Raw genomic sequence first — 22,290 nt, forward strand, 5'->3', positions numbered from 1 at the left:
TCCCAAGGGAAATCTGTTTGTGCATGTGCTACTGTTGGTTCAGTTTATGACAGGCTTTCAGCTAAAGGGTTATTTCTATGGATCCATGGCCTTGCAAAAAGACAGAAAGCCTGAAACTTTTTGTGCAGGTGTGGAGTTCCTCTAAGTAATGACTGGAAAAGCAAGAGGATTCCAGTCCAGATGCTCCTCTGGTGTAATTAGTACTAGAAACATTCCAAAAAGATGAGGACATGGGTATATTACAGCTTCTTTTTGCCCTTAATGCTGATTAGTTCCAATATGTCATTAATTAGAAGAGTTTATTGAACAAATATTGCCTCTTTTTTCTGCTAGTGCACTGTCCAGACAGTTTTATTTTTCCCCTACTATTTATCATTTGAAAATATTTGCCAAGAAATCTCTTCAAGTTCTTTCTGATCTGAAGCTTGCTCATTTTCATTCTGCAAGTGTTAGAAATAAAGGCAGGTCTGGTATTGCTTCTGATTCCTGATAAGATGAAAGCAATTTTTAGTACTGGGTGTGCCATGGATTCTGGAAAGCAAACTCCAAACTGATATTTTTCAATATTCTGTGTACAATGCATTCTTGTAGGCTTTTCCATGCAGCTTTTTTGTTGTTAGTATAGGAAAAAAAGTGGAGCACAAGGGGCAGGAAGACAGATAAAGAAAACTTGTTTAATGATTTTAGTGGACATTTTTGACAGTACTCACAGGAGTCTAGTTATAAGAATCTGAACAGAAAGTCAGGTTATTTGCTTCTTTTCTCAAGATATACAAAGGTACACAGGGATGGAAAATGGCAAATGCACTGAATTATCATCATGATTATTGTTGCTAGATTATAAGAAAGTGCATATATTTCACTTGCTGCCTGTGTGCTTTAATATGTACATGTCTCTTTTTATGTTCACTGCCTGTCCACAGCTTGTCTTTTATATGCATCTCCCAATGTCTCATTATCACATCTCATTCCCATATTCTTTATATAAGGTGTGTATTTGGTTATGAAAATGCTGGAGGGGGCGAATGCATTTTTGTATGGGAGATGCTGTATTACCATGTCAGTTATTGCTCCTTCTTTTTCTTAGTCTTTGTAAATTAATCCTGGATGAGCACCAGCTGGAACACTTCTGGCACTGGGAAGGCTCAGCTTTAGATGCCGAATTCTCAGCCCAGGTCCACTGGCAAGTGATTCACATGCTGTTATCAAACTTCACTGCAGGGCCTGAAGCTTTCCTCCCCCCATTCTGAAAATCTGGTTTAGAGCTATAGCATGTCTTACGGGTTGCTGGGGGAAGATTGTCTTTCCCAGGTGGATTCTCTTATTCTGGCCCTACATACAATCCCATTTTTTCCAGAAGAACGGCTGCTACCTATTAGCCAGTCCAGCTGCTGGACGAGGACTAGAGGAGGAAGACGGCAGGGGCCTAGTCCAGCATTACAGTACCCACCAATGCTGGCTAGGCACAGTGTTTCTACATGTTAGCCTGCTCCTGCTGCAGTTTGTCCTCTCTGCGTGTGAATAGTGAAGAATTGAGCCTTTCTGCTATTGTATCTTGCTGCTGCTGAGATGCTCTTCCATATTTCTCATGAGGTCAGCTGAGAGTCTTGACATACCCACTAAAAAGTGGGACCTGAAGACTGCCAGGGTCTCCTGGAAGAGGCTCCTCTTTCCTTAGAGGAAGCAGGACATGCACAGGCACTATGATAGGAAAGGCCTAGGCACCTTCCTCACAAGAGAGGAGTAAGAATGGATGGAGGTAGAAGAACTGCACAAGCAGGATGGTAGTATATCTGCTCAGAAACAGTAAATTGAAATCCATTCAACAGGAGTATTGATGGCTGCTGAGCAGTAGTGGTTTTTGTGATCTCAGCCGTAGGCATCATATTTTCAGCTGCATAACCTACACTCCCATAAAAGTACTAATCCCAGAAAACAAGAGCTTACATCACCCACATCCTCAGATATCTAACATTACCTCGACTGCTGCGTCTTGGGCAATAACAGATCCAACATATTCATCAGCTGTTGGTACAGGCTCTGTTATGGATGAGAGAGGGAGAGGTGAAACAGCAGAGCTGTAGGATGAGACTAGGCTTATGAGAGAGAAGGAAGGAAAGAGTCTCAGAGACTGGCAGGTCTGTGGGGGAGAAGGGGTGTTGCATTTGCTTAGATATGAATATAAACTGCACTGTTGCCAGATCAAATGGTTCCATTTGTTTGTTTCCTTTTCTTACAAATAACCAGTGAGTTAAAGACAGGAAAATATAATAGTATTCCCTCTCCCTCGTTTATATTCTATAGCTTCACCCTTCTCCCTGCTGTTTGGCATCTAGCCCATTTCCAGCAGTCACTTTCAGATGCAGATTTCTCCCTGAATAGGTATGGCGGGTCTCTTTGTCCTAATCTTCCCGTGTGTTCATTAGCGGCTCTGCTGTTGGGCCCTTACTTAGATATCACAGTGAACAAGGCTGGGTAAGGAGCAGAATAGAATGGGTCCCTTGAATACTCCTTCATTATCATACAAATGAAGGAACACCCTAGCTATGCAGCTCCAGGCAGAGAGCTGTATCTTTAAAAAGCATGTGTAAATACCACACAAAACAATGACTACACAGTGCTTATGCACCAGTTAAAATTCACACTGGACAGGCTGGATAACACACATCCCGGTAAGCTAAAATGCGTTCATTTAGTATCCGCAAATGGTTTATAGATTTTTCCTGAGATAGGGACATTGCCTGGGGCATGGTAGACATATTTGCACAGTAACAAATCAGCAGGCCGTTTGGGTGTGACAAGAAGACAGATTACAACAGGGAACTCAAGATGATCCCCATTTGTCCGTGTGTGTATGACTCAAAGGCCTGTCTTCCTAGAGGATTAACACATGGTCTCAGGTGGGTGCTACACCCAGATCTCTGATTTGCCCATGCATACGGACCAGCTCATCTGAGGGAATAGTTGTGCTTTGCACTAGGACTAGGTTGGATTGCAACCTTAAATCCTTGTGTTGCTTGCAGTCACACTGCTAATCAAAGGTGAACCATATTGCAGACCAACCATTAAATTTCTGACATTTCCAGTTATCTTATGGACTCCATGGTTCATTGGAAAAGAAGCACAGAGCTGCTTGGACTACCACAATGCTGAAAGCTGTGGGATATAGCCACAGCAGCTCTAAGACCACATAGAAATGTCAAGCAAAATGCTTCTACCTCTGTTCATTCTTACTCCCCTCTCATGGGGAAGGGGACATGAGTGAATGAATGCGAATGCAGCTCTGCAGTATGACTGTGCACACTCTAGCCAGGTCTGCTGCTCGCTTGCGTTAAACCTACAGTGAAGACAGATCCTGAGGGGCTTAACCTGAACAGGGGCTCTCCTTGCCATAGTAAAACTTGGTTAGTCAATTCCAACTTGTTCTTTGCCACCATGGAAGAACTTTCCGGAAGCAATATATAGTGTCTACCCACACAAATAACCACACAACATGTAGGATTCACAGCCATATTACTACACCTTCCAAAATACATATTGTAGCCTTCTAAACACCTTAACAGACAAATAACACACACTCTGATAACAAGTACTCTGAATGGACTTCAAAATTGTTGCCTCCTTTGGAGAAGAAAAACTAATCACCCTTTCTAGATCCTCTCAGACTCATGGAAAAAATCTCCAACTGTTTCTTTGAAAATCAGCAGAAGGCAATACTGTCTATAGAAATCTGCTTTCTGTCCTTTCAGGTGCTTACTTTTCAGACACACTTATTTTCTACGGTATAAAACACATTGAAGCCTCCCTATAATACCTGTGTTTTCATACTTTTATTAAACAGTAGAACCTAGAGGTGGGCATACATCCCAGATCTGGACGAGCAGCTGGGGAAAGGATCTACGAGAACCAAAATTTGGGATATAATCCAGGATTTCTTGCAAATGTTGACCAATTGGACCTGCCCATTGTATGTGTGCCATGCTGCAGCCTCATTAAGAGATTCTGGGTTAATCATACGCCTGTTAGAAAGGAATCTTAGTAAGCTTTTTCTACAAAGACTGTTGACCTGGTTCCACTTACCTTTGACTCTGTGGTAAATATAATGGTAGGATTTTTAGTGTGTGGATCAAGAAAAGAGGTGAAGATGTATGTCAAGCTAGTTTAAACACAACTTTATCACCAGTCTGGCTAAATCTGTTTCTAAATCAATCCAGTTCTGCTAACTCCATGATCAAACTGTATGTAGAAAAGGCCTGAAGAACTGAAACAATAAAACGCTGAGGAACCGCAGTTTACAATGAAAACAAAAGGGCTCATAATTAAACTTCTACCAGTGGCCTATGAATTGGCAGTCAACTAAGTCAACAAACAGCAGAAGAGAGAGAGAGTCCAAATTCTTTACTGTCTGTCTTTGGAACTGATCAGCCTTAACAATGTTTCGCAATACTGCTTTAAAATGGGGTGAAAGGCTACGTTGGGGCTACAGGCAAAGCTGTCTCCATCTGGCATACTCTCCTTTTCTTTCTCATGAGTCTCCCCCAACTGATTATTAAGGAGCTGTTTTATATAAAACCCTCCAGCTTGCTACTGGACTGCCAGCTCGTTCCTGTCTCATTACCTCAGTTTTGATGCCTGTAAGGCATTTTAATAAGAATTAATTTCCTACCTGAGAAAGCTCTAATATGCACTGCACAGTGATGCTAACGAAAAACAGTAGGTGCTGCAATATCTGACTTCTGGGATTTTTGTGATTAATTGTGGTGGCAGCATTAACAGTCAAGCATATTTATTCTATGTCAGCTGCTAATTGACCGACTACTTACCTTTTATATTCCAATATTGGTCGTGTAAGTTCCCAAGCAAATTCAAAAGTGTCTGCTTTAGCCATTATAACATCTACATAATTAAGTATTCCTGTGACTCATTTTTAGGATCTACCCTGCTGTAAGTGAACTTACACAGTATTTTTGTAGAAATGCTTATAGCATGTTCTGTGCTTCATGGCTCTGCTTAGCAGGCTTGCATCAGTGAGAATTTTTCTTGTAACTGGCATTTGCGTAACTTGGATAACATGACTTTTCTGAGCAGTGTTGTATTTCCAAAGCACATCTTTCCTTAGGCATCTAGTATAAAATGCATTGACCTTCTGTGCTTATTAAGACCCTTTTTACTTATTGCCTGAGCTTCTTGCAATTTGTAATGTGTTTTATCCTGACAAAATGATAAAGAGGTAGATAATACAAAGAGAGGAACTGATTCAACAAGAGACAAAGTGACTTCTAAATAGCCCAAATAATCAAGCCAGACAGCTGAAAAACAAGGACAGAATTCACTGTGACCTGTGCCGCTTCTCTCCAAGCACTGCACCCTCTTTCCAGTTTCTTTCACAGGGAAAGAGTTCCTCCTTTGAATAATTTTAGATTTAACAACGTTTTTAATAGCTTTCAACATCCTTACTCAGCTTTACTTTTTCTTTTCCCATTGCAAAAGGCTTTTGATAAAACTGGAATTGCAGAAGATCTCTCCTTCATTCTCCATTGCAAATAGGAACCTGAAGTCAAAGATATGTTGAGATGGTTCGAGTGCTATCAATAAAGGCACATTAATTCAGGTGAGTCACAGTTTATGAAAACTGCACAATATCTTTTGTTTGACAGAACAAACTATCAGATGATCAAATATGATTTTAATTAAGGTATAATGGTTCTAAAAGGATTCTGGAAAGAATAATTTTCAGATAAAGGAAAGGAGAATTCCTCAAAATATAAGGAGGAAGTTGCAAAAAGAGATATGACTCAAGATTTTTTTGGTATTTGTGGACTTTCTAAAGCATTATTTTCTTCCACCAGCACTGTCTAAAACACTGCACTCCATAACTATAATGATGCATTTAAATTTTTCTCTGTCTCTGAGGACAGACAGCTTGAATTGGAGGCTGTTCACAGCCAAATTCTGAAGTATCAGGATATTAACTCTAATGTGGCAATGGATTAAGTGGGGCCACTCACAACTGTCTGCTCCACCCTTTCTCTGAGCCTCAGGAGAGGGGTTGAAGGGGCACGCAGCAGCTCCTGAAGTGCCATTGTTCACGGTTGACATCCTTGCTGCTTTACTTTAACATGTCAAGCTGTCCATATCCCTCTGTCAGCTCTAGGCAAGGATGCCAGCCTCTAGGATAAGGGCAGCATGAGAAGGCAAGGGCGGTAGTTGTGTCAGCCAGCCCTGTTTAATCTGCTACTGCCTGAGTCAGTACACTGCCAAAATTCTGTCATTCTTGTCTCACGGGTAATAATAGTTTGTAAAAACAGTCTACCCATAGCACTGACTCCTTTCCAAAAGTTCCTTCACCCCAGCTCAGGGATTTGTAAAAGTCCTGAGTCACGGAGTAAACAAAAGGCCACAAGCATGCTCTCCAGCTCAGGTTATGATCCTGCAGCTCTTACTGACAAGTAGCCCTTACTAATGCTGTTTATATGAATAGGTCTGTTCTCTTTACTGAATCTCACTTCTAAACACAAGGCAAAGGATCCAGTTATCGATTTAATAATAACCCCAAACACTAAATTATTACCATTCAACCTAAATTTCTGTTCCCCAAAATATATTTGAAATTTCATAAAAATAGATTGTAGTCTGCACAAAGCAAGTCAGTGCTCTTAGTTGTGATTATATCTATTACTGTCTAGTCCTGTACTGAAAAAAAGCATTGCTTTTAAGATACTCTGCAATGTTCCTAAAAGCTTAGGAACTAATGTCAGCAGAACATATTTATGTTGGATATTCGGTCACTGCAAGGCATATGCTCTGCAAACTAGTCAGCTTTAAAATGTTAGCAGCACCTTCTTGAATAATTTGCTACTGTCAAATTGCATGCCCTTTGGGTCGTCTTAAAAGTTGGAAAGGAAGGGATGAATAAGAACATGATATGATGACATCTATGCATAAATGATTTAATTCAATGATATTAGTAAACATCTGGGGAAATTTTTCCATGTTTTTAAATTTCATTAAGGAATTTTCCTAGATTAATTATTAACATTCTTATTCTATCCTATCCTATCCTATCCTACCCTACCCTACTTTACTCTACTCTACATTATTCTGTTCAACTTTATTCTATTCTTTATTTTTGTTTTTTACTATTCTATTATTTTTTATTTCAAGAAAATAAAAAAATCCTAAATGCTACATCTTCTAGACCTGTGATACAGTTTTGTATGCTTTTGCTCCTAATGATAATTACAGGTCAAATTATGCACCTTGGTCCATCAGTGTAAATTTGGTGTAATTCTACTGATATTAATGGATTTTAAACTGATATCAGGATCTAACCCTAGGTTTTAATGATTGATTTGCATGGTCTCAGCTGTGAGACAATTTGTGTTTAGAGTACTGTAAGCCCCCATTAAATCAGAAAAAGAATGTTTCTGACTGAGCATGCCAATCATTATAGCTTATCTAGTGAGAGATGCCACATGCTTTCTCTTGCTCTATCCTTATTTTTTGACAGCAACTTATGCTACTCATGGTTTAATTGGATCTGCCAGTGCTCCCTGTCTGTCCCAATCTGTCCAGTCCAGACACAAGAGTCTGAAATGTTTTTAAAATCTGCATATGGTTGCTGATTACATGAGGTGGAAAAGAATACAGTCTAGATGTGATGATATGCTTATTTCTGTATGCTTATTACTCAGAAAAATACAGAATTGCAAACATTAAAAGAAGAAATTACATCCTTTTATGAGGGCTTGCAGACCATAAGGGCAGGTACGACTGACATGATGAGAGCCACGCTTCCTTCTGAGGCTTTCTCTAATGGCTAAAACCTGCCATTTGCTGCTTGCTGCACAGTGAAAGAAGAGGAGGTAAGAGCTGTTCTGAGGTGGCACCAAACAGTACGAGATACAGCTGGCCAATGTGCTATAGTGCACAGTATAGGGCTTCTGGAGGATGAGGATGTCTGGCCGCCAGACTAGTCATTGCATGTAGCAATGGCTGGTAGGTTAGCATCTTCTTTGCCTCCATGTAGAGAAACCAGAAGTATCCTGTGCTGGGTCCCACTGTGAAATCCTGCCTGTAAACAACAGGATTTTCTGTATGAAGGGTACATCTGCCAACCTCTGCTTAACCTTACTGTTGTGACTTGCCAAGCAGCATGTCAACATTTGGACTACAGTTTCTCAGTGAGGCTGGCAGAGCTCTGACATTCCCCTGGGACCTCATCCAAGGCTCATGGGATTCAGTGGAAAAAAAGTCCATTGATCTCGGTGGCTTTGGAGCTGTCCTTCTGCTCTCCCCCTTTGATGATTTATAGAACACTGACAGGCATTTATCACTTCTGAAGCACACAGAGCACATGGTTTTAATCTTGTATTTTTCCTGGTGACAGGAAAGGAAGTGTGCTGGTAGTCAAGACTGAAAAATATTCCTTATTCAGTACATTATTGTTACTTTTTACTTTCCCTTGGAAGATAGAAATTGCAATGAAAAATCACAAATATTTTGTTTTTCAGTCTTTGCCTGCCCTTAAAGGAACAGTAAAATACTAGGAACATTTTCTTTGTATAGAAGAATGATGAGACTGTTTTGTATCAAAACGGGTGGTAAGAGAACATTGAACCTAAAAGACTCTACTAAACAAATGATCCATTTCTGTGGAAAAAGCTTACAGAGAAAATCTTGATTTACCAGGGAATTGTCTGCATGGATTGGAAGGTAACATTTTATCCCTATGAAATCTCAGTCTATGAAATCAAGATTACTGGGCCATTAGCAGCAGAGGTCTGTTAGTTATGCTGCCTCTGATCAAGTTCACCCCCCCACCCCCACCCCATGGAGCAGTAGCTAACAAACAAAATAATTAACAACTGTTTCATCTCAATTCTTTGTGTCCCTCTGCACAGGCAGCCAGGGATTTTTACTCTGTGTCTGACTGCCAAACCCAGTACCCTGTGCCATTCTCTGAAGGATGCCTCCACAGCACCCAAGTTCATGGGGCCACAACTGCTTGCCACTGGAGAGATCCACAAACTGTCAGTCCCTTTTATAAAGCAGGAGGGATGCTCTGAGCCATCAGTTACCATATTTTTAGATTTTCATTCCTGTCAGCCACTTTTTTTGTTCTTTGTTTCTACACTAGCTAGTGTAATTTTTTCATCACTAGATGTCAGTGTGGACTCATGATACCAAAATACTCTGTTTTTTTCCTTTCACAAGAGAAAGAGTTGCCATCCAGAATAAAATCACGTCTGTCCAGCTTCATGATGTGCTTCCTACAAAACTGATCTTTTGTTTACTGTTCAACCTCCAAATGGAATAAAACTGTATTCTGTCCTTGATTTGGATTAATAAAGCTGCAGAAAGGGCCTATTCACTTTGTGCATCATATCACATTTGCATTAAAGAGAAGCTATCGTAACCCCGGATGAAAAGCTTTGTTTAAGAGATTGATGGAGAAAAACAAGAGGTTCTGCATCATCTTGGTAAGTTGTTACCCTGCTAAGATAGTGTTGTACAGGTGCTGTGAAGGGGTTGTTAATCCTGTAGCTCACCTCGATGAGACTCTACTGATGAGACAGGTTCCATGCAGTCCCATTATCTAGAAAGACATTTCGTCATCTTGCTGCAACTCACTGTTGCAAGTAACGTTCTAACGTGAACCTGATTTATTATTTGCCTAGCATTTTCTGAAAACTGAACTGAAACCAGCTTGGGGCAGAGCAACCAACCAGGAAGTGTATGCTGGGTTAAGTGGTAAAATGACTCTTTTGTTTTCTACCACTCTTGGAAATTATTTTCTTTAAGAACTGTAAACCTCCTGGTCTAAATTGTGAGTGGTCCCTGTGCTACTATGGGAGGGCTTAAAAAGATGCATGAAGCACCCCAACCCCATTTATTTTGTAAGCAGCAATCTACAAGAGACCACTACTCCTGCTCCCAGGGAAGTAAATACTGAGGAAGGACAGAGCGGGGAGAGGAGGAAGAGGATTTACAGTGCTGTTTTCTCATCTCTTACTTTCATGGTTTCTGTGCTCTGTCAAGTGGATCAGAGCCAATGCAACAGACGGAGCCTTTTACACCATCCGCATACCTGGTGTGAGATGCACAGAAGCCTAGATTGAAAACACAGTTTTGGAAGAGAATGTGGATCTGGGCTGACATTCTTCCTCAGTTTAGCTCCAGCCATGATCTAGGCCTTCAGGAAAATCCAGTTACATACTTGTGTATTCTTCACTACGTACTAGTTAAGAAAGTATAGCTCTGATACATACATCTTGCTTTTGTTATACTTTAAGGTTGTTAGTGTCCCTTTGACTTCTGTTGCACAAAGTCACTGTAACATATGTGTGACTGCCCAAGCAGCTGTGACTAAAAGCCATATGAGTAGCTACCTACTATGTTTTCATTTCTAATCATTAGGCTTATCAGTAGCAGACTGTAGGTAGGAGGCTATAAAATATTAAAAGAATAATACTAAAAATATTGATTGAAAATATTAACAAATACTTCAGAAATATGAGGATAAAGTCATTTTTTCCTCCTGGATTCTGAGAAGCTGACTTAAGGTAATGTTTGGCAGATACTGAAGAACCTGAGAGAATACAAACTGTACTTGGCAAATCTAATATCACATGGCTTTACCACCTGCTGTCATTCCTACATATTTCACTTTGTTATTGTTTCTGTAACAGTTTTCCATTTACTCAACTCTTTCTATAGATGTCTAGCACTCAAGCAATTAGTGTTGCTAATGAAAGATATATCCTGAAAAAGAGCTTGTCTGCAACCAGTTTCTGAAGGCTGATTTACCTGAGTAATAATCACTGTCAGGACTTCAAGTGCTTTCTTTATTAACTATCATGAATTGTTCAGATAAGGTGCTGTATTAAAGCCAACTGCCTCTCAAGGTGCATACGGGATTCATGGTCTGGCACTCTGAATTGCAAAACAAAACAAAGTGATTAAGGGATAGACTCTGAAAGGCTATCATTATCTCCTGCAGAAGTAAAGGGAGTTGAGCTGATCAACAGTTGTCCAACTCCCAAGTCCACATTCAGCTGGCATTGCTGAGTGCTGATTCCCGAGATCTGAAAACAAGAGAGAGTAAACATACTTCCCATCTGTTAGTTTGTCCTCCACCCACTCTTTTTAGAAATCACAGAAACAGAAAAATCAGCTGGATGGGACCTTTACAGGTCAGCTAGTCTACCCCCTACTCCCACACACACTAGTCTGTGTATGAGACCTTGCCCAAAGAAACATGTATTATGTAACTTCATCGATGAATTGGTTCAAATGTCTTTAGTGTAGACAGAGCCAGAGTCTAAACTACTATTTGTCTTCTGTTATTTCTTGAGTGTTTAATAGTGGCCTGCACAGTAGTTTCTGAATAAAGGTAGCACAGCGAAGATGGACTATAGATGCATGAAAGGTCAGGAAAGAAAGTTACACAGAAGGAGGCTGCATGCAAAGGTAGGAACAGAAAAAAACACCAAACAAGTAAATCAAATGTAGTTTATTAGAGAACCAGTAACAACACTGTAGTAATTACCTACTAGAATGGCAAATTCATGCGAGTGGCATTTGTGTCTAGTTACCCACTAAGGGACTCAGTGGCTACAATAAAATAACTCTGAATGTAAAATAGCTTAGGAAAATGTATTCACCATAATAATTTCAATGACAATTGTTAGACTAAAGTATATTTCTTACAGTACTACTTTATAGCCCTCGCTAATGCACAGCAAAAATAGCCATTTCTTCAAGTAAGACATTGCAAAGTATTTCTTCCTGTACAAAGCAGTCAATCGGTAAGTCAACTCAAAATGTCAGTTTATTTTTAAGACTATGTTATCTTTTCTGTGAACACCAGTTCTCTGTATGGGTAAGTCTAGTATCTAAAATGCTGCATATTGCTTACAGTGTGACAGAAACTTTAAAAAAGCGTAAACTTCAGACAAAAAAATATTGTTTTTAACAGAATTTGTACAAAACAAGGATAAACTTTCTTAAACTAAAAACATCAGTAACCCCACATTTCCAGAATAAGTTCAGGGCCTAAACTTGACAAGACTTTCAGAGTTGCTTAATGTTTTTATTACATGAGGAGTGATCACAGCATACTGTAGGACTGTTTTCACTGCATCAGTGTAAGCATAGGCATAAATCTTTGCAGGATTAAAGCCAAAGTGTGCAAAGAGATATTCATTGCAAATGTAAATTTCAGATACTGGATTCTAGGGTCTTTTACATTTCCTGAAATATCAGTTACCAGCTGGAGATGCACTGGTACCAAAAGATGTCTAACAAATGGGTTTATATACCGTTCATAGTCATATTGCCAGGGATAATATGGGACCTTTTTCCTTTAGCTTACAGATACAAACATATCTTAAAACAGTTTGGTCAGCCTGATGGCTTCACCTTAGCTACAGATATGTAAGGCATATGTATTTTACACATCTTATTTTAGAGGGAAAAAACTGTTCTGTGCTGCTTTCCTCTCTGAGCACCCAACACTTCAAAAGTCCCTGTTTTGAGTATCTGGACAGAGGTGTTTTGCAGTGCTATTTACTCTAAACACCTAAAATACATAAAAATGCAAAAACATCACTGTAGTAATGCCACATCTTTTCCAACTACCATCTAATTTGGTATCTGATCAGAAAATCTAGTTGCCCAAACCCTACAAAGAGCTCTCATTAGCTATTGTAAAATTAAGCTGTATGTTACGAGTGTTTGCTGTTGTTTTTAAAATCTTTCTCCCTTAGAAATCTGAATCTTTAGATTTAAACCTCTGGCTGGCTTTATTAGTTCAAGGTCAGATGCTCTTACCAGAAATGACACTTTGCTTGAAACCTTGTTTTAGTCTCACCACAAAAGCCATGAAAGAAGGGGGAGAAAGGGAGGATGATTTCTCTGCATAGGTCACTGATTAGCAAAATTCAGCCACCCTGTTCTGTTTATCCGCACACATTTTCCAAGAAGTTCAATATTATGCACTTATAGCTAATTTTGTATCCTTTGGGGCACAGCCGCCACCAACAGTATTTTCAAAGAAACTGGACAAGAAACAAGTTTCTTATTTTCATTCGCTGATAGACAAAAGTACTGTAGCCAGAACTGAAGTGGAGGTATGCAGTTTATAACAAAGAACAGCAAGTATATTCTACCTGTCTAAACCAGTTTCTTTGGCTGTCCTGGACAAGGAACAAGAGAGTTAGCTCCTATCTGGTGCTTAATTAATTATGAATAAGATTCCCTAGATATGTTTCTGCAGAAGTAGTAACAGCACTCATCCATGCAGGTCTAGAGAAGTTAATTTTGTTTATATAACTATGTACTTTCCACAGAGCTCTAGAGGTCAGTGGAAATTTGGTCAGCAACAAGATGTTCTACTTTCTCTCTGCTCTGTTTGCTTTTGTCACTGGTTATTTTCTATGCTGGGTATGAAATTGAAATTTTTATGCAAACTATTTCTGAAGTACATTAATGAACAAATGAGTGGAAGATAAAGCACCAGGTACTTGCCTCTGCAAGTCTTATTGCTAGTAGACATATATTTGTCAGAAAAAATGTTAGTTTGAAAACCTACCTATACTATTTGCTAAACAGAGCAAATTTCCATACATTGAAAAATTTCTATTAAACTATTTATGAGAGGGACTGGGAATGAAGGAAGAGACTCAGAAGCATGTCAAGTTGCTCTTCTGAAGATGCAGGTGTTCTTTGAGATATATGTCCTCTTTAGATTCACACATCTTGATAGTGAGAGATTTGCAAATATTATAATTAGATGTTCTACATGCAAAACAAAAAACAAAGCAAAAAAAAAAAGCACACCTCCCTGGGAATACCCACTCTCTCTGAGAAGGGGACAGGAACAAAGGTTGCTGTGACATACTTCTTTTCTGTGACTTACTTTCAGTGAAATATGATTTATTCCATGCTGTTGGAGGTAATTTTCTGATTGTGACACTGATTAACTGTTTGGATATCTTAAGGTTTTTTTTCATAGACTTTATTATTTAATTCTAAATTGAATAAAATATTATTGATAGCCAAATATAATCTATATTAATGATTGCTCAACTCTTAGACCCACTGTGGAGAAATTACAAAAAGTACTGTGGTACTCTGTAGCAGTGTATTATTTTCAAAATACTTTTACTGTTTATTCTAGCAGCTGACCAGCTCCACTAACACTCAGTAGTGGAAATTTAAAAAACTGCATAAAACTCTTAGGATGCTGTCCTCTAAACCTGCTTTGATAGGGCTGAACATGCAGCAAACATTCTGTGAGGAGTAGAAATTGAGAGTCACATCTGCAACACCTTTTGCCTATGGGGATTCTTGGAATCTATTAAGAAATGAATTCCTACGGTAGCTTTTCCTTATGTGTGAACATTAATAGGATCTCTATCTTCTGCATAACTGCTTATTTTCTGTGCTGTTAGTACCTTAGAGATATTTGGCTGAAGCTGTCCAACGGGTTCAAAAGCAACTAGTGGTGGAGCAGACAGGCGGCATAATCACATTGATTTCCTTTCTCTGGAAGACCGAGCTATAAAATGCCCATGCTTGATCCACCTTAGGGTATCTACCATGACTAGCACTAACTGCAGCCTATGATTCACAAATGGGGATGGCATAGCTTGGGACGGCAGATTATCGACCCCAGCTGTCTGTCCCAGCACCCAGCACACAAAAGACCGAGCTGTTCATGAGACAGCTGTGGAATCACTGCTGCCTCTTATTGACCCAGCAACAGTTTACTCTACAGCAGCATCCTGTAAATGGAGCAGTTCATCAGATTATCCACAGAGTGGTTTAGCTAGCCATGTAACAGGTGTGGGAAGGAATAACTAGGGCCGGTAACCTCTTCTGCCATCCAAAGCTAGGGTACTTTTGCAAATCAAACTGAGCTGCACTGGCAACAGAAAAGGACTGCATGAAGTTGTAATAGAAATGGGAAAAGAAGGTGAAAGTGGGAGGCCTTTGCATTATAGTTGCCAACACTGAAGTAATAGTTTGTACATAAATTAAGGTTTTGATATATTTTATTATATTAATTGTAAAATAACTTGGGTACTATGCCACTGTAATACAGGCATGAATATAGTTAGCTGGAATCCTTACTCAGGCGGAACGACAGAGAGTCCTGAGATGATATATAGAATTACTTCACAGTGATGTACCTTACTTTAGAGCAGACAATAATCCATATAAACAAACAGTTTATTTTGGATGATTGATTGTAGGAATCATGCTCATACACTTTCAAGGCATAAGATATTCAATCATATCACTTCCTGTTAAAGAATAAAACAACCTTTTGTCTTGATTCAATATGTCATGAGCAAATTGAGCCTGTTATCCACATAGGTATAATTCACAGGGCCAAAACTTTTGGCCGTTAGTCAATCTTGTTTGTGTAAAACTCTCATGAATAATAATGGGAGTTTCCTGCGAATGAAAGGCTAAGGACTTCAGGATTTTCCTACATTGCCTAAGAACCAAAGATCTAGTGGGAGATTTTTCTTCTTTTGTAGCTTCTGCCCCTCCTTTCCAGTTACGCCACAAGAACCGAGACCCGAAGCAAACCGCCCGGGTTAAAATTCCCCTAATCCAGGAAAGTTCCCGACTGGCGTAGCCAGCACTTACGCTAACCACCCTTGCAAAGCTAGCCTCCGGGGAGCGCCAGGCAGAGGGGAGGCTTCGTGGGATCCCCTGGGCCATCCCTCCGCGCAGAGCCTGGCGAAGCTGGCTAGGGCATACCGCGACAGCCCTGCCACGCTCTGACGGTGCTGGGCCGCAGCCACACGCCGTAAACCGTTGGGGATCGGTAAAAAAAGCGACTCCTCCCCGCGGGTTCTGAGGAAAGGGACGCCTGGCATCGGTGTGCTTTATTAAAACTGTGACAGCGTGCGGCGAAGCAACTTATCAGGCGGACACACGCTGCCACTTCAGCTGCCTAATTTTTAATGCTGAAGTGACACATTTTTGCAACGCCTCTGGCTCATTTGCTCCCTCTGTAGTCCACGGACCTGCCCGGCGCTGCGGCCGCTGCTCTCGTTCAGCTGGCAGTCACCTGCCGAGGCTGAACCCTGCCCGCGGAGCCGCCAACGGCCGCCGCTAACGGCCGCTTAACGGCCCCCAACGGCCGCCGCGCGCGCCCGGCCCCGCCGGACGCAAATAGCAGCTCTGCTTCTCCCGGAGGCAGTTTGCCTTTTTTTTTTTTTTTTTTTTTAATACCTCTTTCCTCTCCCTGGCAGCGCCACAAAGACGGGCTGCCAAACTTTGCAGCTCCTCTAGCCTCGGCAGCGCAGAGGCGACCCCCGGTCCCCGAGGCGGTGTTCGCCTCACCCCGCCGTGCCGGCGGCTCGCAGAAACCCCAGTCCGGGCGGAGGGAACGTGCTGAGGGGCAAACGAGGGCAGCTCAGTTTCGGGGACTTTAATGCCCCTTTCCCGGATACCTGAAGAGAAGATGGGCGGCAGGCTCACCTCCGTGCCCGCTGACGCGGCGCGGAGCCTCCTCAGCTCTACACAACCCTTCCGAGGTGCGAGGTCGCTTCTTATTTCCCCCTCCCCTCGCAGCGGGGCCGGCTGATTACCCCCCCCCCTCGCGGGGGATCCCCCTCCCTGACCCCTCGCAGGGGGGCAGCCGCTCCGCAGGCCGCCGGGCCGGCCGGGCCTCTCTGCAGGAGCCGCTGGCCGCCTACCTGGCGCTGCCCCGCACCTCGCGTGTGAGGGGAGAGGGCCGGCGACGCAGCTCCCCGCCCCGCCGCGGGACGAGGGGGCCGGGTCGGCACCTCGCCGGCCAGGCGGGCAGGGAGAAGAGGCGGCAGCGGCAGCAACCGCTGCCTGTGCCGTGCGCTGGTGCCGCCCCCATTATGGCGACACGGTAGAGGAGCGGCTGCGCCGCGGTGACCGCCCCCTCCCGCCTCCCGCGGCACAGGCACAGGCACGGCGCGCCGCGGGCGAGCGAGCGGCCTCGGCGGCGCCGCTGCCGCCGCTGCCCCCCACACAGCTCCGCGGCGGAGGAGGAGGATGGCGGCGGCCGCAGCAGCAGCAGCAGCGCCGGGGCCGAGCCGCCGCGCAGCGGGAGCCAGCACCGTCCCGAGCGGCTCATGGTGGCGCCCCAGACCCGCGAGCAGCGGCCGCGCCGGGGCCGCGAGCTGAGCCGGATCCCAGCGGGCGGCTCTCCCCTCTCGAAACCGACCCACCGAGCGACCCGTCTCCCTCTCCCCTCCCGCGGCGCGACCCTCGCCTCGGATCGCCCCTGCCGGGGCCGGACTCCCGCCGCCCGCAGGCGCCGCGGGGAAGGCGGCGGCGGCGGCGAAGGGCACCGGGCAGCGCCAGGCGGCGGCGGGACCATGGGCGCGAAGCAGAGCGGCCCGGCTGCCGCCAATGGCCGCACCCGGGCGTACTCGGGCGGGGATTTACCTTCCTCCAGCGGCGGCGGCGGCGCTAACGGGACCGGCGGGCGCTCGGCAGGCGCCGGCGGGCGATACACGCACCCGGCGGCCGCGGCGTCTCATGCCGCTCCCGGCGGCTCGGCGGCGGCAGGAGGAGCGGCGGCGGCGGGGGGCGCCGCGGGGTCGGCACCCCGCAGCAGGTCCCTCATGGGGGCGACCGCCTCCGGGGCCCGGGCCGCGCAGTCCGCCTTCAACATCCCCCACAGCAGCGGCCCCTACGGCTCGCAGGACTCGGTCAACAGCACCCCGGAGGAGGGCGGCCGGGAGCGGCCCGCGGGGGGCGGCGGCGGCGGCTCCAGCGGGCCCCGGCTGGTGATCGGCTCGCTGCCCGCTCACCTCTCGCCGCACCTGTTTGGAGGTAAAGGGCCACCCGGCGGGCCGGGAGCGTGGCGCGGCCGGGAGGGGGAGAGCGCCGCCCCGCTGCCGGCGCCGGGCTGCGGGGCCCCGTGCGGGAGCTGGGCGCGGCGGCGGGGCAGCCGCCAGGCAGGGGGGTTTGGGGCGCTTTGCGAGGCGCGGGGAGAGCAACGCGGCCGCGGTGCGGCGGCGCCGAGGAGCGGCGGAGGGCGCCGGGCCGCCCGGGGGTGCCGCCGCGGGCCGGCCGTGTGCCGCCTGCCCGGCCGAGGCGGAGGGCACCCTGCGGGGGGGACGGGTAATGAATCATCACTTTGGGGAAAGCGGCGGCCCCGCCGTGGCGCTTCCAGGCTTGTGCCCGCCCGGAAGGGCTTCGCGCTTCGGAGACGGGCTGTTCGGCCGGTGTCTCCTCTGGGTCGAAATGAGAGTATTGAAAGGGGGAGTTTAAAAATGAAACAAAACCTGCAGCAGTGCGGTCTAAGACGGCTACGAGGAAGCAGCGAGCCTCTCTGGCCGCCGACTTTAGACTTTAATAGCTGTAATCAGTGTCTGTGTAAATACTCTTGCCTACTACTTACATAATTAGGATTTAATTGGATCATGTGTCTCTGCCGTTTATTTTAAAATCGGACCGAAACCCTCTTTAGATACTGATTAATATGTGGCTGCTGCTTGTTCCTGTTTCTAAGTCCTCGGGTTCTCAGTTCTGAAAAACAGAAGTTAAAGTAAGTTTATTTATTTTCTCCTTAAGAGATGAGAATAGTTGGATAGCTGGCTGTGCCTCTGAAGAAGCCTTTGCAGGAACAGTACCGTATGGGCTTGAAGATGGCCACATGTTTTCTTGAGGCAAGAGGGAAAAAAAAGGAGGTTAAACAAAACTCTGAAATAACCAAGCAGCAAAGGCCATTTAGGAGGCATGTTAAACGTGGGGCAAGTTGTCGTAAGTTTTGTTTTTCCAGTGACATTTAGATGAAAAGTGCGCGTATAGGATTCGCGTTTTACTGAAGGTGTCCTCTACCTTAAGGTTAAAAAGCTACATGTAAATTGCTGACTGCTTTCAGTGCTGCCTATTCTAAAGGTCATTGTTCATCTAAGACAAACGTTAAGGTGCAATGCGACCTCTTTAATGGTTTCATTCTCTTGCAAATTCGAGCAGATATGTGTTTTAACTTGGCAAAATACTAACTACCAAAAAAAGCTTTCTTTTGGGGAAGGGGAGGCTAATGTAAAATTACTGCGTTTCTGTATTCTAATTAATCCTTTCATAAATATTATTCGTACAAGATAGAGTTTTCTTTTCTGTAATGCGAACAGTTTGTAGTGAAAGCAAGACTCTCTCCACCTAACCGTCCTGTGCGGCCTGAGGTTGGTCACGTGACATGCTACCCGTACGCTCTTGGTTCGTTAACCCGAAGATAGCGTTCGTTATCTGTTATTTCCTAGATCTAAAACCGTCTCCTCCCAGTGCTGTGGTTGAACGTAACAGAAAGCTGTCAAACCCTGTCTGCCCTTAAGAAAGAAAACCTAGCTATTCTCCTAGTGCCAAACTGCTGAATAGTAGTGCTTTGATTCAAGGATGCTTGCTATACCATCGCAGTAGCTTGTGGGGGAAGGAAGTGTATGTGCTTTTTAGGGATGAAAGGATGCCATACCGATGAGTTCATACTAAGCACAAGGGAATCATGAAAGCATGTAGCCGGTTGTTGCTCAAAGGTAAGACTTTTTTTTCCCTCCCTGCGTAAGCATTGTATTGCAACCTGCTTTGTTGTGAAGGGGGACTGGATTAAATGTAGATGCAGTGACAGCGATGAGGAACAATAATCTAGGAAACTGTTTATTCAGCTCCAGTAAGATCTTTTCAGAATGACTCTGAACTTGATCATGCTTTACTATGCCAGGTGGTAATCTATGTGTTAATTGCTGTTCTATAGTATACTTTGTCTTTTGAGAATCTTTCAAATTGGAATATTAAAAAGAATATAGACTGGAATGATGAAGAGTTTATTGGTTCTCCTGGTGCAATACTCTATCTACTGACTAATATGGGATTTCCTATGTTAGGGTTATAGTGTATTTTGCAAGCTGCTACCTCTCTTTATGTGGTCACAAGATGATCATGAATCTACTTGCTTTTCCGTTCTAAAAATCTTTCTGTTTCTTATTGAGATGAATGGCTGTTTAATTCTAATATTGCAATATTTATGAGGAAGGCCTTACTTGATACGTTATTCTTTTCTGCTATTTAAATATTCTGTGATATATAACTCTACATCATATTGAATGTGGGGATCCAAACTTACAGTTGCATGCTTTCCGTTTTCTTGATTCCTCATGACAACGAGATGCTTGGAACAAGTAGACTTGCTGAAGATTATAAATTAGTAGCGCTCACCATGGTGAAAAATAACTTGAAGGATTGTTCTTGTCCTGATGGTAACTAGCTCAAGCTTGTCTAGGTGTGGTATCTGGCATTTATCTTGTGTGTTATAAGCATGTTTGAAGTACTGTCCCTTGTTTTGCAACCTGCAAATTAAGTGAATTCTTCCTTTTCATATTGAAAACTACTGAAATTAATTTTGAGAATTAGCATATCAGTTCTATGGAAGCTGCCTTTTTTTTTAATTTTCATACATTGAACTGAATCTTCAAGTATGTATGTTTTTAGACATATTGCTTGGCTTCATCGATCAAGTGACACAGAGGTGTTGCATTCATTAGATTGCTGTAATTAATTTGCCATTAGTGAATTATGCTCTGCCGTCATTTTTACTGAGCAGCTTTGCATACTGAAGTAATGCATAAATATTAACTCTGTCATGTATTTAAATCCTTAGAGTGCTTATTGATAGGCCATTTAAACTAGAACATCTAAAATTTAACATTAGCATATGTTAACATATTGGAAAGTATGATCAGTTAATAGCTATATTCCTTTAATAGGAATCATAGTATCAATAGACTTTCCTGTTTATGAGGATCTAATAGTCCTGTCTGAATTCAATCTTGTGCACCTTTATGATGTAAGTGTAACTGAATAAATACTGCTATGTATCCTTATGTCTGACCTCAGAGAGAGAATGCAATTCACTGACAAATTGAGGCCTTGGCCTCGGAAAACATATGCATACTTGTTTAACTTTGTTGTGAGCGTTCCTGGAGTAGCTTGGAGCATTATGCAGAAGGAGGCCCAAATTCCATAAAATCTTATGGTTGTACCAGCAGTAGTGTCAAAACCTATGCATGATGTTCAAGCAGTTTATTGCAACACAGCACTGCATTCCAGCTTCCTTCAAGGTGATAAGACTTAGTCAGGAATTTGGGACAGGAGTTTCCAATTCTGCTCCTCAATGAATGGGACTTGCCCTCTCTTCTCACCCCCAAATAAATGTTCTATTAACCTTCTATTAAGAACAGCCTCCAAATGAGTTGGCCGTGAGGTCCACAGTTAGTTTCATTTTTGCAGTGTGTTTTATATTCGATAAGTATTTTTGCATGGACCGTCCCTATGTTCTGTTGTAGCAAAGCTACTATTGTAGTTACAATATAGGCTATCTGTTTTTGCCAGTGATATTCCTATACTGCCACAACTGGTTTAGCTATAAAAATGATCAGTCTTTCAGAATTTTCTCTGCTTTGAGTAACTGCTGGTGTATTACTTCTGTCACTTAAAATGTTGACAGTTATTTAGAACCCACTTTATGCTTGTGATCCTATTTCTGGAGCTGAACTTGTGGTTGCAACAGGGAAAACTCAGTGAAAGCACCTAGCAGAAATACCCTGCTAATATTCAGATTGAAATCTCTTCATGGGAATGTTGACAGGAATAAAGCCTGTAAAAACAGTTTTATCTTTAAACATCTTTGAGGAAAAGTTATATATCAACAGACTTTAAATATATAGTGTTGTCAACTATGGCTGTTGACAGGTTTCAGGCCTACTTTCAAGTCTTGGAGTAATAACTGAGAGATTAAGTTGCTTCCGCACAACTTTACCAAGGGAAAGAAGTTCATTAAGTTCTTCTGAAACTGTGTAATGATAGAATTTATCTGGCTTTTTCTGCAAAGTTCCTTACAATGCAGGGTTTATTGCCAGCCACTGAATGTATGTAACACTGAATGGATAGAACCTTTATAGGTATTTTGTAGTAGCATTTGTTTGTAGTAATAGCTGGTAGAAGTGGTGAATGAATTCTCCATTCTACAGAAGAAAGTTTATGAAAGCCTCAGGTTATAACTTGAATTATTTGTTGGATTGTGGGAAGCAAATGTCATTAGAAGACTGCTGTGAAGTCTCAGGGAGTTTTTTAGGGGTCTGTCAGACTGCTGCATAGAATGCCACATTTTGTTTTGCTTTCCATCTGATCTGTTCAGTGCTATGGTCTATTTGAATATGCTCTTGAGAGTCTCTTGATCTTTCTCCCACTTTTCTTTTTTGTGTTTGTGGGGATCTTTTGGTCACTTCC

The 22,290-nt window shown here is 43.2% G+C and overlaps 1 protein-coding gene across 2 annotated transcripts in view; it reads left to right on the forward strand.

Annotated features, from left to right (window-relative positions):
* The first annotated feature begins 16,830 nt into the window (after nt 1–16,830).
* Nucleotides 16,831–22,290, forward strand: part of ZNRF2 (zinc and ring finger 2) — a 63,545-nt gene continuing 58,085 nt past the window's right edge. Inside the window, exon 1 of one of the 2 annotated variants that reach the window (XM_064506110.1) lies at nt 16,831–17,835. In XM_064506110.1, the coding sequence (XP_064362180.1) occupies nt 17,130–17,835 (706 nt within the window). In that variant the 5' untranslated portion in view covers nt 16,831–17,129. The remainder of the gene's footprint in view (nt 17,836–22,290) is intronic. The other variant, XM_064506109.1, reaches the window with a different exon arrangement.

Source organism: Dromaius novaehollandiae, chromosome 2 (assembly GCF_036370855.1).
Source record: "Dromaius novaehollandiae isolate bDroNov1 chromosome 2, bDroNov1.hap1, whole genome shotgun sequence".
NCBI lineage: Eukaryota > Metazoa > Chordata > Aves > Casuariiformes > Dromaiidae > Dromaius > Dromaius novaehollandiae.